Source organism: Cibotium barometz, chromosome 44 (assembly GCF_041138505.1).
Source record: "Cibotium barometz isolate CiBa-2024 chromosome 44, ASM4113850v1, whole genome shotgun sequence".
Classification (NCBI taxonomy): Eukaryota; Viridiplantae; Streptophyta; class Polypodiopsida; order Cyatheales; family Cibotiaceae; genus Cibotium; species Cibotium barometz.
The window spans coordinates 31089588-31102723 of record NC_141089.1 but is presented as its reverse complement, the minus strand read 5'-3'; the positions used below and the strand labels follow the sequence as shown (position 1 = coordinate 31102723).

General features: G+C 42.5%; 1 protein-coding gene across 2 annotated transcripts in view; it reads left to right on the top strand.

Annotated features, from left to right (window-relative positions):
* LOC147613201 (uncharacterized) overlaps positions 1–6582 on the top strand; it is an 85031-nt gene extending 78449 nt beyond the window's left edge. The window contains exons 3-7 of one of the 2 annotated variants that reach the window (XM_086782461.1): positions 4252–4355; positions 4463–4634; positions 4785–4925; positions 5037–5186; positions 5278–6582. In XM_086782461.1, coding sequence (XP_086638587.1) covers positions 4252–4355; positions 4463–4634; positions 4785–4925; positions 5037–5186; positions 5278–6213 — 1503 coding nt within the window. In that variant the 3' untranslated portion in view covers positions 6214–6582. Of the gene's footprint in view, positions 1–3683; positions 4356–4462; positions 4635–4784; positions 4926–5036; positions 5187–5277 lie in introns of both variants that reach the window. The other variant, XM_086782462.1, reaches the window with a different exon arrangement.
* Positions 6583–13136: the final 6554 nt, after the last annotated feature.

The window sequence follows — 13136 nt, the reverse complement described above, 5'->3', positions numbered from 1 at the left end:
AATGACCTATGAGACCAAAAAGGTTACAACAATTGGTGGATCTGATACAATGTCTGTGTAAGAAAAGCTAAAACAACTAAACAACTAACTGAAACTGAAACAACAACTATGAGGAAAAGTAAGGTACTAGGAGCTCCTAATGGATAACATCTGGGAAGGAAAACTCCAGCAACAAAGGTAAGCATCATATACATCACTATCCAAAGATGTCTCTCATCGGTCGATGGCGATATCCTCAATGTCCTCCATGGTGAGTACTCTGACTGGACGTCTCCCATGCCGTGCTAGTATGGTCCTGATCCTCTGTTGTAGTCTCCGCTGGTGTTGGGATGGGCCTCTCATCTTGGGCCGCTTGGACCACCCCAGCTCTATAGCCCGATCAATCGGTGTACCTCTGGTGCGGCTATACTCTGGGGCTAGCTGCAATGCCTGCTGGCCTGAGTGATCAATCTCTGGTCGAAAGAAGTCTGTAATCTGTCTCTGTAGGTGTCTCTCCCTCTCTGATCCCCTCCCTCTCAAGAGACCCTCTCTATGTCTACGCAGCTCCAGCAAGTATAATCCGAGGCATCTCTGATCCTAGTATCTCATGACTCTGGAAAGTTGTCCGAAACCCTCTCTGAACAGGCAATGAAAACGGTCTCGTATCTCATAATATACTGGACAGTGACATATGTAATGTAACTCTGTCTTTGGCTCCATCTGGCACAACTGACAAATCCTGGCCTCAGCTGGTACTCCTCTGAATCTTCCAGTCTCAATCTCTAGTTGGTGTGAGGATGTGCGCATCTGACCAATAGCACACCGTACCCCATGAGAAAGATGAGTATCCATCTAGGTGGGTCTAATCACAAACCCATCCTCCGTGAGCTAGAGAAGAAGATCTCTATAGAAAGCCATCTTCGTACCAAGCTCGTGTGTCGGCTGTATCCATGTCCTCCTAGTGTCCAGCTCAGTCAAGTCCTGCCTGATAAGTCTGGTAATCTCTGCCCGTGTGAGAGAGAGAGAGAGGGTGCATCCAGGGAGTATTGAAATGGAGGTAGCCTGTCCATACTAAAGCCATGTAGTTGGAACCAAGCTGTCATCTGTGCATACCAACATGATCCGTCTCCTTGTGATGCCAAATGTCGTGAAGACTCTAGGGCTAAACAAGCATATCTGTCTCTAGGGAGAGCCCAAGTGCTATGTATAAAGGAGACTGATCGAGTGAGTGCCTCTACTACCAATGGGGGGGCAGCCATCTCTGCACGGATAATATCATGTGGTATGGAGGCCTTGGCCCTAATCATCCGGGAAATCATAGAAACCGAGGGCCTCTCCATACATCTCCATCCATCAGTGCTACCAGCTCGGCTGTGGTGATCCCCATATCTCCACTCCATACAGCATGGTTGAAGTGACCAAAGTGTCAAAGAGCCAGAGCTTTGTTCGAGGTTCCTGAAACTGAACCTGCGAACACATCCTCTCTAGTCTCCCCAATGCTGCATAAGCTCTGGTCAATCTGGTCTCCGCTGTTCTCCTCAAGGAAAATAGTGGGCCACTAAAAGCCACACCAAGGTAAGTAAATGCATCTGTATACTCCACTGTCTCCTGACCATATGTAAAGGTGGGTACTGACCTCCTAACCCACTGTGCTGTGGTGTTAAACACCATCACCTTGGTTTTACCAAGGTTAACAGACAATCCACTCTCCTGTGCAAACATGTGTAATGCATCCAAATGACGCTGCATCCCCTCTGGAGAATCTGAGATCAGCACAATATCATCAGCATACAATAACAGCGGACTCCATGTCCCTGCTAGCTATGCTCCTCTGTCACCCTCCCACTCTACATAGTCCGAAACCTCATCCACATACATCCCAAATAAGGTGGGAGAGAGGGGGCAGCCCTGTTTCACCCCAATAGTGGAGTGAACCATCTCAGATATACCCTGAGTAGTACGTACCTGCCCCACAACTGTCCTGTATAAAGCCATGATTCCCCACGGCTGAAAACTGGCAGTCACTAGGTAAGCCCCAAGAGTGGGGAATCATGGCTTTATCCACATACATCCCAACATGTTTCGTCTCCTTGTGATGCCAACTGTCATCTGTGCACGTGAGAATTAATACATACATAATAGTAATTAGTGAAGATTTTGGAGAGACGGGACTCAGGAGATGGGAGATGGAGTTTCAAAGAAAGGAGAAGAGAAGAGAAGAAGGGAAGGGAAGGAGAAGAGATGAGAAGGCAAGGAGAAAGAGAAGAGATTGAAAGGAGGGTTGCAAACAGGCGTACACAAGAGAGCAAAACAGGTTGGAAACAAATAGAAAACAGGCACAGGCAAAACATGATCAAAACATGCCATTACAAATTTAAATTTTAACCTCAAAAAAATTGGGTGAAACAAGCTCTTTTGGAAGGTTTTGCAGGTTTTTTGAAAAGTTTCGCACGTTTCATGCTTCATCTGTTTTGTGAGGACAAAACACGTTTTTTTTAAAAATTTCCATTACCTAGTCACAAGCAGTAATTAGAGAGAGAGAAATCTGCCCGACTTGCTGAAGAAATAGGCACATGCTTTTGAGAGAGAGCTCAGCCCCTTTTAATATTTGCAATGCTTTTTCCCTTCTTACCAAAATAGCTGAACTTTTGCCCAAATATCAACTTGGTTCTTTTTCCAAACTTGTAGCCCAAGTTTTGAAGTAGGCGCCTCCTTTTTGTCCACATGTCCATGCCGAAGGTAATAATATGTCCACCCTGGTATTAATGGTGTGTGAACACACTAACTCATGAACCTTATAAGCCACTTGGATGAATAAAATTCATGTTGCTTTTACTCAGAAACCATCTTTCAGGCCAAATTTTGTCGATGAAAGCTCCAGCTTTCTTTTGTGAAAAGATCCCCATTCACACCTTGGTTCCGCCCAATGTCTAAAAGACTGGTCAAGACTGGCGAAGGGACCAAATGGTGACAACGAGTGCAAGTTCATCTGGTTTTCCATGTGAGTAGACTTAAGGAGAATGTGGGCGGCGAGGATAACCTTATGTCACCTTAGGAAGTTCTTGAGGTTGAGGATTTGTCCTTTGTTCCACATGAACCGTAGTTCATAGTAGATTTTACGGAGAGGACGCTTAGGAATAAGTTGATCTCTAAATATAAGGTTAAGTGGAGATATGGTAGAGGACTCAACTTGGGAGACAAATGGCTAGTTTGAAACATAGGTTCAACGACTTCATTCTGGAGGACGTAAATGTTAAGGGGGGGGGGGGGGGGAGTATATTATTTACCTTTGATGCTAACCTTAAGGTTAGTTGGCCTAATCTCAGGGTTAGAGAAGAAGGCTGATTATAAGGGTCAAAGGCCATGTGTAATAATCGCATAAGTAAAGCTTTTATTGACAAGCTATATAAGTGAGGGTTATGTGATAATTGTAATATTGTGTGGTCTGAGGACGAGATGGTTATTACCTGGATCATGCGTGATAACCCACTCCTTCCAGTCCATAGTTGGATGCAGACAGTCTATCGATGGCCCCTCAGGGCAGGTCTTGGTGGTATGGAACACCAAGGCTGACTTGCGTGGGTTTGTATGGACGGGACCCTTGAACCCTATGCTTAGGGGTGATCTTAAGTACTGGATCTAGAGTTGAGTGGTGAGCTCTATGAATTTTCATTGGATTAATTATGCTTATGTCTTGTGTTTAGGTGGTCTTCGGGAGGGTTTGGTCACAACAGACCCCTAACACTTAAGGTGGCCAATGTAAGGTAGAAAGCCTAAGTGGACACAAAAAGGCATTAATTGAAGGAAAGGTAAAAGTTCTGAAGGTTGTTATACCTTAAGGAAGTAATTGGCCACATAGCAAGCATTGGGCAAGGGAGAGTGTGACCAAGCATGTGAAAGAAATTTACAAATTGTGAACATGCCAATTGGGGCTTCAAGGTAAGAGTCGTGCATGTAGAAAAGTCCATGCTATGGTTGAATGGACGATAGATAAGTAGCCCTCTTTTGTGCAATTAGGGTTTATACTATTCTATGTTGATTTGCTATTTGGCTTCTTACATGTGTTTAGATGGTGGTGCACAATGTTTCAGTGCTCTTCTAATCTGTGTGCATGTTGGTGAGTGGAAGTTTGCCTGCATTGAAATTTTCACAGCCCGTCTGGGATTATCACTAGAATGCTCAAAACATGCCAGCAGCTGAGAGCTTTCAAATGGTGCCTGTTTATATAGGTTTTCTTTACTATTTACTATATTGTTTTCTGTTTCTTAATAGGTGGAACACATTTACCGGGAGCAAAACGTCATGGCAGCATATGAGATCATTGAACTCTTTTGTGAATTGATTGTTGTCCGGCTTCCAATTATTGATTCACAAAGGTTTGATTATGAACTAAGAGTTAATCAGGCTTGTCTTTGTTCTTGTCGAGAGCTTGGCTTTAAGGGAACCTGTTTCACAGAGCATACATGTTTTTTTGTTCTTACAGGCAATGCCCAATCGATTTACGAGAAGCAGTGGCCAGTCTCATTTTTGCTGCCCCGAGATGTGCTGATCTCCCGGAGCTGCTACAGATCCGTAATCTTTTTGCTGTGAAGTACGGGAAAGAGTTTGTAGCTGCAGCAGCTGAGCTGAGGCCAGATTGTGGTGTCAACAGACTAGTAAGCTAAAAGCTCTTATGTAAAAAACCTAGAGACTGTCTCAACAATTTTTCCTTGCAGTCCTCGTAATGGCTTCTGTTGTATCAGGGGTATTCCTACACAAATATTTTCTCATATTTTTAAAATAATAATGGTGCTGTTTATGGCCAGGTCATAGAAAAGCTTTCAGTAAGAGCGCCATCTGGAGACGTGAAGTTGAAACTGATGAAAGATATAGCTGCAGAACAAAGCGTGGACTGGGATCCGACAGCTTCTGAATCTGAGCTTCTTAAGCCTCCTGAAGATCTACTTGTAAGTGTTCTCTTCTTTTCTGCTGTCGGAACCCACCCCCAGAGGATTCCTTGGCTCCAGGATTCCCGACGCACTCAACAGGTATCACAAGTGTTTATGTCCGTATTTCAGGAGGGTCCAACTCGGTTTTTGGGAGCAAGTCAGATGTCTTTGCAGACACCTTCTGAAGAGCCAAGCACAAAAGAACCAGTCACTCAACAGAATCCGGGCAGTGTGGCAGAATCTAAGACGCCTGCATTTCAAACTCCTGAGGTTTCATTGGTAAGTAGCTATTTGATAGTTTTTCCCAAGTTGCCTCTGGCTCAAAAGTGTTGTATATACAGGTTTGTTAATTAAAGCATTGACTGTGCAGGATGAGAAGCAATTCATACCTTTTGTTTTGCCAGTAGTCGGAGATAACATATCCCCTCTAAGAAGCCAATCAACTTCAGAAACCATTCATGATCAATCATCACACATTTTACCACCCACTTTTGATCACAGGGAAAGCTCTAGCAACAACTATGGAGATGATGATGCTCAACCTGTGGTTGATAGGGAGGAAAGTTTCAAAGATGTGGCTGCTGCCGCTCATGCAGCTGCAGAATCTGCTGAACGTGCAGCTGCTGCTGCCCGAGCTGCAGCCTCGCTTGCGAGTAAAAAATTTGACAGTAGCACAGCAGGATCTAGCTCAGACAGTGATGATGACGATGATGGTGACAAAGCATCGCGATCACAGGCAGGGCCCACAGACAAGTATTTCAAATTACGGATGGATTCATTTGATGATCATCTAACCAATGAAAAGCCTTTATTTGACGAGCCTGAGGAGGGGGAAGGATCTCGCAGTGCCAATAGAATCCCAACCAGAAAGCAAACCTCCTGGAAGGAGTATTCAAGTGATGACGACTCAATGGCAGAGCAGTCAGTTTCACCTCCAAAATTCAGAACCGGAAAGTATGATGATGATCATGTTGGTCAGCAACAGTCAAATAGCAGGAAATATTCCACACAGAACTGGCAATTTCAGCATGATGATTTGAAGTCTTTCAGTACCACAAGCTCTGAATCTACTGGAGCCGGACCCCATTTTGACACAGATCAAACTGGCATCTTTGATACCAAACCTGAAGATATAGCACCTTATCCGACTGCTCCTGGGCCTCCACAGCGGCCCCCACCTAAGTTTCCGGGAGCTGAACAGCCCACACTCGTGAAAACTGCACCCAAGGCTCCTTACGTCCATCCTAAACTTCCTGACTATGATGATTTGGCTGCTCGGTTCGAGGCCTTGAGATCTAAACGCTAATGGGTTCAAAGCTGCTGATTGGTGGAGGGTGGGGTGGATTGTGCTGTGACAAAAGTATGTGGAACTGATGAAAATTATAATGAGCTGATTTTTTTCATAGGTCTTAGTAATGTTTTACATAATCTCCTCTATTTAGGGCAAGCTCAAAAGACTGGCATGTGGGCTTGAGGACCCAAAACTTCAGCTGCCTCTGATCATCATGTAAACTCATGCACATCTTGTAGCATTGAGGAATTTCAATGAGGCACCTTGTGCTGTAGTTGTAATAACTTGGTTAAAAGGTACCTGCAGGGGTTTATGTGATCATGTTAAATGTCTCAGTTTAACATGGATGCAATCAATTCTAGGACTCTAATTGTTAGACCTTGAGGACCTGTTCTTGAAGTGTTGCTTCTGCATGCGCAATGATAGCTTCTAGTGAACTCACTACCTTTATCTTTGCTTCGGTTGGGTTTTTATTGTGCATCAAGAAGTTGAATGGAGTGCCCTCAGCCATGTGGGTCGGCTGTAAGCAGCTCTACCTTTGTCCATGCCTGAGTTCAAAAACGGCTGACTGCAGCTGTTGGATGCAATGTGATCACTCGTTAGATACAACACACTCGGGAAAAAAATTGAAGGATTGAATGCCATTTTAAGAGGTTCACAATCAAGGGAATCCATCTTGTTATCTTAGCTTGTCTAAAAATCAAGAATGACTTGTGAGATGTGAGGGGAGGTAGAGCTTTCTAGAGCCACAGAGCTATACCAACTCAAGATTTTTAGAACTTTGTGTGTGAAGCTAGTCTGAATCCATTCACTTGTTGAGCTAAACGGAATCCAGTCACTTGTTTTAACATAATCGTACTCGTGTGGAAGAACTTAGCACATACAAGAGACGGACAACTAAAGTGTAGGACTTTTCCTTGACTTGGCAGAAGGATGATTTGCAGGTTTTTTGTGAACAATGAATGCCCATGCCCAATGTCCACTGCTTATTGTCACACTTTTTAAAATTTATGTGCATGATTATAAGTGATATGGTCCATGAAACGATGATCTCTGCAGTCATGCAACGCAGTAGTTTTCTCGCTTTTATATCCCTCCTTTTAGCATCTATTCACTGGCTACTTGTGCTAACCATTTTTTGTTTTTACTTTACAATGGGATCTTATTTAATGTAGGGGTGTTAAGGTCTGGTCCTACAGTTTGTAGTGATTAAGGATGTTGGTGAATCCCCCTTTTTGTTGAGGGTAGTAAAGTCTGTGTTTTGTAATGCTCCTTTTTGTTGAGATTCTTAAAAGAGGTGTTTATTCCTTACATTTGTTGGCATGAAGATTTAGCGTGTTATTTTTTGTTTTTTTTTCGTACACACCTGGGGCCCACTCAAGTGGGTGGAGCCAATTTTCCCTTCCAACAATTAGCCAATTATCATGGTCAGTCAAGGGTCACGTACCATCGGGCAAGAGCCACGAATTAGGCATCCCCCATGACCACCGTGATGAGTCGAGCGCTGGAACAACGGAGGGGTCTCGTATGGATCCTCCTATCTGGGGTGATCCACCACCCGAGGAGGAGGAGTCGAGTGTTCAAGGGGCAAGAGCCCGAGCAACCAAACACATCAAGCGAGCATAGGTGTCCCTTTGTAACATGAGAGAGCCTAGTGGGACTTGAACTCATAACCTAGAGGTTACAAGTCACAAGCTTGACCACTACACTAACTCAGTCGGGACTTTATTTATTTATTTATTTTTGTTTTCTTCAGTTAAGTCGAGAATATTTTACATTAGATGCATACATGCCTATCTTTGAGAGGTGTAGGTGGCATAAAATACAGAAGACATCCTTATAAATAAGCTTTACATTTTCGTAGTTAACAACAATGCAACAAATGAGAGGCTTTAGCCCACACTTGTAGAGTATAATGGTTTAATGCATTAATGTTTCTTGAGAAAAATATTAAAAAAAATTATTGGTGCTTCTTGCTTCACTCTTGCATTCTATACTTGTAGTCTATACTTGTTGACTAATTGCATTGTCACCATAAATTCCGATTTCAAATCTTCTCCTCCTCTAGGACATATCCCGTTGCCATGGAAAGGCTCTCCACGGGTAGGGGATGCCATGGCACTACATTTAATTATGGAGGATAGTACTATCATTGGATGAGGAGATCTGAGACACATTCCTCGAGTATCTCTGGCCATCTTAAGAATTTTTAGTGCTACGTACATGGGAGGCTTCATAATTTACCCATGGAACTTTTGTAACACATGTTACTCTCATAAACCCATTGGGCATCTTAAGAATTTTTAGTGCTACGTACATGGAAGGCTTCACAATTTACCCATGGAACTTTTGTAACACATGTTACTCTCATAAACCCATTGGGTCTTTTGTAGATGCTAATAAAATCTGTGTATGTGTGACACTTTTTTTTAGTGAAACCACTATCTCATTAGAAAAAACAATGTACATTCATAGTTGTCCCAAAGTGGGGAAATTATTACTTAGTTTAGAAACAGTGGGAAAACACTTCTAGTTGTTGAAAGGAAAGCTCTCCGATTTCATGAGAATCTCGAAGGGGGCTCTCTAGAAGTAAACAAAGAGACGAACAAAGCCTAATCTCTAGAAAAGAGTAGCTGATTCCGAGCATGGTAGACGATCCACAATGCCCAGAATCTAGTCCAATCAAGGAAGTCTTTATAAGTTGGTAGTGGAAGAGAAAGGCAACCAAAAAGCCAATTCGCTCGAAATGTCTCCTAGGAAAATGAGCCCGGAGGAGTTTGGACAAATCATCAAGAAATCCGCGAACGAGAAAGCAGTAGAAAAGAAGGTGAGGCACTATCTCTCTAGGATGGGAGCACCGCCTACAAGATGGAGTGGCAATATGCCTTCGGGCCAAAAGAGTTTCCACTGGGATATGCCAACCACACATCTGCATAGAAACAGTCATCGAGGTGCAATCCGCTCTTCCAAATTTTTTCAATGCACCTTTCCACCAAGCAAGAGATTTCAACATATGCCAGAGGCGATTTGCATGGTCCTTTGGTAAGAGCAACCTGTAAGCCTTGGTCACACAAACAATTGGTAAAAAGGCACATGAGTATATCTTGGAAGCTGCTTATCACAACGCCAATCTCGAAGTCTACCTTCCTCCTCAAGCATTGGGACTAATTGAAAAGATTGCATCATTTCCGGAATGACTCTCCGGATTGACATGTGGTGCACCCGCAAATTACATTGTCTGACGGCTCGTGGAAAGATAAAAACATAACCATTTTCATCCACGATGCCACGTACGTGACGAATCCCCAATGTAGACAGATTGTAGGCCTTTTTTGAATGAGACAAAGCAAGTGGTCGATCAAATAGCGTACTCCAATGAATACTCTACACCAACGTTGAGTTACCCCGATTTGGAGGCCTATCGGATCATTGTAAATGTCATAGGATAGCTTGCCAATCTTGAATAAGAGAAGTCACATATGAAGAGCCTGGAATACGGTTAGTGAAACACCCAAAGACTATATCATCATAATTGATAATCCAATGGCCATATGCTTGTGTACGCATGTTAGTGCACATAGCCCTTTTCTATCCGCTTTGGTTTTCCATTAGCATTCCATTGCTTTAGACATGAAATTATCAATTTGTTTATATGACCAAGGTAGTAGCGGAAGGAAAAACTGTACATATGCCATTCTAATTGACTGCACTATCCGCAATCACACATGTACATGCCACAGATATAATTTTCAATATTCAATTTTACAGTGTAATTTACCCATCACCCATTGAGTCTCATCCTTCAAAGACAACACCCAACCAATGGGATAACCTAGATCCTGACTAGTGGTAGGATTCGACCCGACCATAAAATCGATGATGTTCATAATTTTTCAAAGAGAGAAATTTGGAATTTTCAAAATTCACATGAAATCTTGTAGCCAAACCATAGAGGGACAACGATTTCATGAGAGCCCTTACATTAGCGTCCGTATTCTTGGGGAAAAAGAAAAGAGTCATGAGGATATGCCTGGGCCATAAATTGTGTCCCATCTACCATGGAAAGACCATGTTGCTACCCATCTTGTGTCAGTTTGTCCATGTAAAGGAGCATTGGATGAGTCACAATGGCATACAGTAGTGCACTAAGTGAACAACCCTGCCAAACATATTTCCCAAGATGCCAAGAGGCTAAAAGTTCTCTGCGCAAAATGCATTTAGTTGTTCCCTCTTGGTAAAGCCAGAAAATGATATTTTTTATTCTAAGCCCAAAGCCCATTTTGTCCTTTACCTAAGCTATAAAGTCCCACTGCACCATGCCAAAGGCCTTGGCTATGTCTACCTACATGATGAGAACATCCTGCTGCATATACTTGGCATATTCAATGCCTGTGTATGCATTCTCTATATTGTCAGTGATTTGTCTTCTAAGAAAAATCTATACTATGTTGAATGTATATCTGCATGTAGGACTACCTTTATTCTATCAACAAGCATTGGTAATTAATTTGTATATGAGATGGGACACTAATTAGATATAGTTTCACTGAGCTGTTTTTTGGTAAATACACCCCCAACCCCTCTAGTTTAAGGAGATGGGACACTAATTAGATATAGTTTCACTGAGCTGATGGGATGCTAATTAGATATAGTTTCACTGAGTTGTTTTTTGGTAAATACACCCCCAACCCCTCTAGTTTCCCATGCCTCCTTCCTACATGATTGGGAGTGATTTTGCTTTGAATTTTGTGAGTTGATGTAAAGTTGGTACATGTGTAGACCATAGAACCTTCCTTTTGTTGAGCTCTCATGATCCATTTTGTTGTGCTAGCCTATCATAAGGGAAATATCAAGGATGTCAAGCCCTCCAACAGCTATCTATTGGGGTATGTGTTAGATGCCATAAAGAGGTGGATGACATTCCTCACTTCTTTATTAGTTGCCTTGCTAACAAAGATATCTGGGAGCTTATTCACTCTATTATCTAGTGTGCTCATGACTATTCCTTAAAATGGAAAGAAATTCTTATTGGGCACATCAATGGCTTCTCTTATTCTCGTTGTGGAATACTATTAGAGTGTCAACTTTGTGTGGTCAATTTGGGTTGCTAGGAATAAAAAAGTATTTGATGACATTTATTCTAATTATGTGTACTTTGGAATAGTATTTGAGCCTTAGCTTTGTGGTCCATTTGGGTTACTAGGAATAAAAAAGTGTTTGATGGAACTTATTCTAATCCTGTATACTAGGAATAAAAAAGTGTTTGATGGAACTTATTCTAATCCTGTATACTTGTTTGTTTCTGTGTTGCAAGCTCTGACAAGAGAGTTCAAGTCTTCCAAGGACACTATTGGCAAAAAGGGAGGCCACAAAAGCGGTTCGAGTTGGGTTCTATATCATTATATGGTAGTGATGTGTATGAACACACTTAGGACTGCCGGGGCACTTTTTCCCTCACACTAGGAGGTTTTTTTCCCTCGTGCATATGTACACCCGCTTATTTACTCATTTTGGGGGGTGTGTACTTATCTTTTGTATTTGGCACACATTTGTTTATTCTAATCCAGTGAGTTTGTGTGCTCTCAAGATTCTCTATCTTGTGTGTGTGCATTGCTGCAACCCTAACCCTAATTGCAATAATTGGTATCAGAGCTAGCTTCCTTGACACTTGATTTAGTAGTCTACCTCCCTCCTCATGACCCTGTTTTTCTGTCTCCGATTGAGATAGCCTCTTAGGAGAAGAAGGTGTATACTGTAGTGTGTTGTATACAAAGTGTACAAAGTTTTCAAGGTCCGCGGGGCATCCGGATGCATTTTGGGCACCGCAAGGTTTCTGTAGACGTTCTGGAGAGGCATCATTTTGGATTGGTTCTGCTCGATTTTGGGAGTTTGGGCTATGTAGCGGCAAAGATTTGTACACAGCAGCATCTACAGTGTCTTCAACAATATCGACCATCATAATTTCGCCAGTAACACTCTATTCTCTACTCTGTGTTAATTTTCATACACTTTACACGTGATTCGGTAAGTTGGCAACCATCCAAGGTTGTATTTAGTGAATACTGAGTACTTGCAGTGTGTTGAAAGATTTTGCATTTGGTAGAAAGTCATGGCTTGCACTAGTGATGTATTCAACATGTTGTCTGCTGAGGAGAAACTTGATGGGACTAACTACCCATTATGGTCCTATATGATGAGGCATGTATTGGTATTGCTAAAGGCCTTTGGAATGTGGTCAGTGGTAGTGAAACTCATCCTGCTTCGCACAACTACGAGTGCAACCAGGTGCTGTAGGTACATTTGAAGTAGAATCTGATACAGATGTGGCTCCTCCACATGCACCACCAGTACCTCCCACTGCTACTCAAACAAGATGGGATGGAAGAGATGCACAAGCACATGCATTGCTTTCACTTTCTATGAAGCGAAGCATTATTTATCATATTCGTCATGTAAGACTTCAAAACAGGCACAGCATGGGATGCACTTGCTGCATTATACCAAGTGCGCAATGAAGCACGTGTTGCATATTTGCACAAACAATTGGAGTCTGAGCACATGAATGAGGGAGACTCAATGGATAGCTTCTTGACCAAGATCAAAGATTTTAAGGAGCAGCTTGCTAGTGTGGATGAGATATATCCTGATAGTACATTAGTGCCCACAATTCTCAATGCATTGCCGGATTCTTATCAAAGTTTTGCCTCTACCCTTAGACTCATGATGATGAAGGGAAATCAAAATGCCCTTACATTTGATGAGCTGGTTTCAGTACTCTTGCAAGAAGAGCAGTCTAGGCAAAACAGATCTAATATGCGAGTTGGTGAAGCTTTTGTTGCCAATTAGAAAGGCAAAAGTAAAGCTTCTTCGCATGGTGTCCCAAGTGCAGGAACAGTCACATGTGCAAATTGTTCCTCATATCTTGTCAAAGGAGTTGG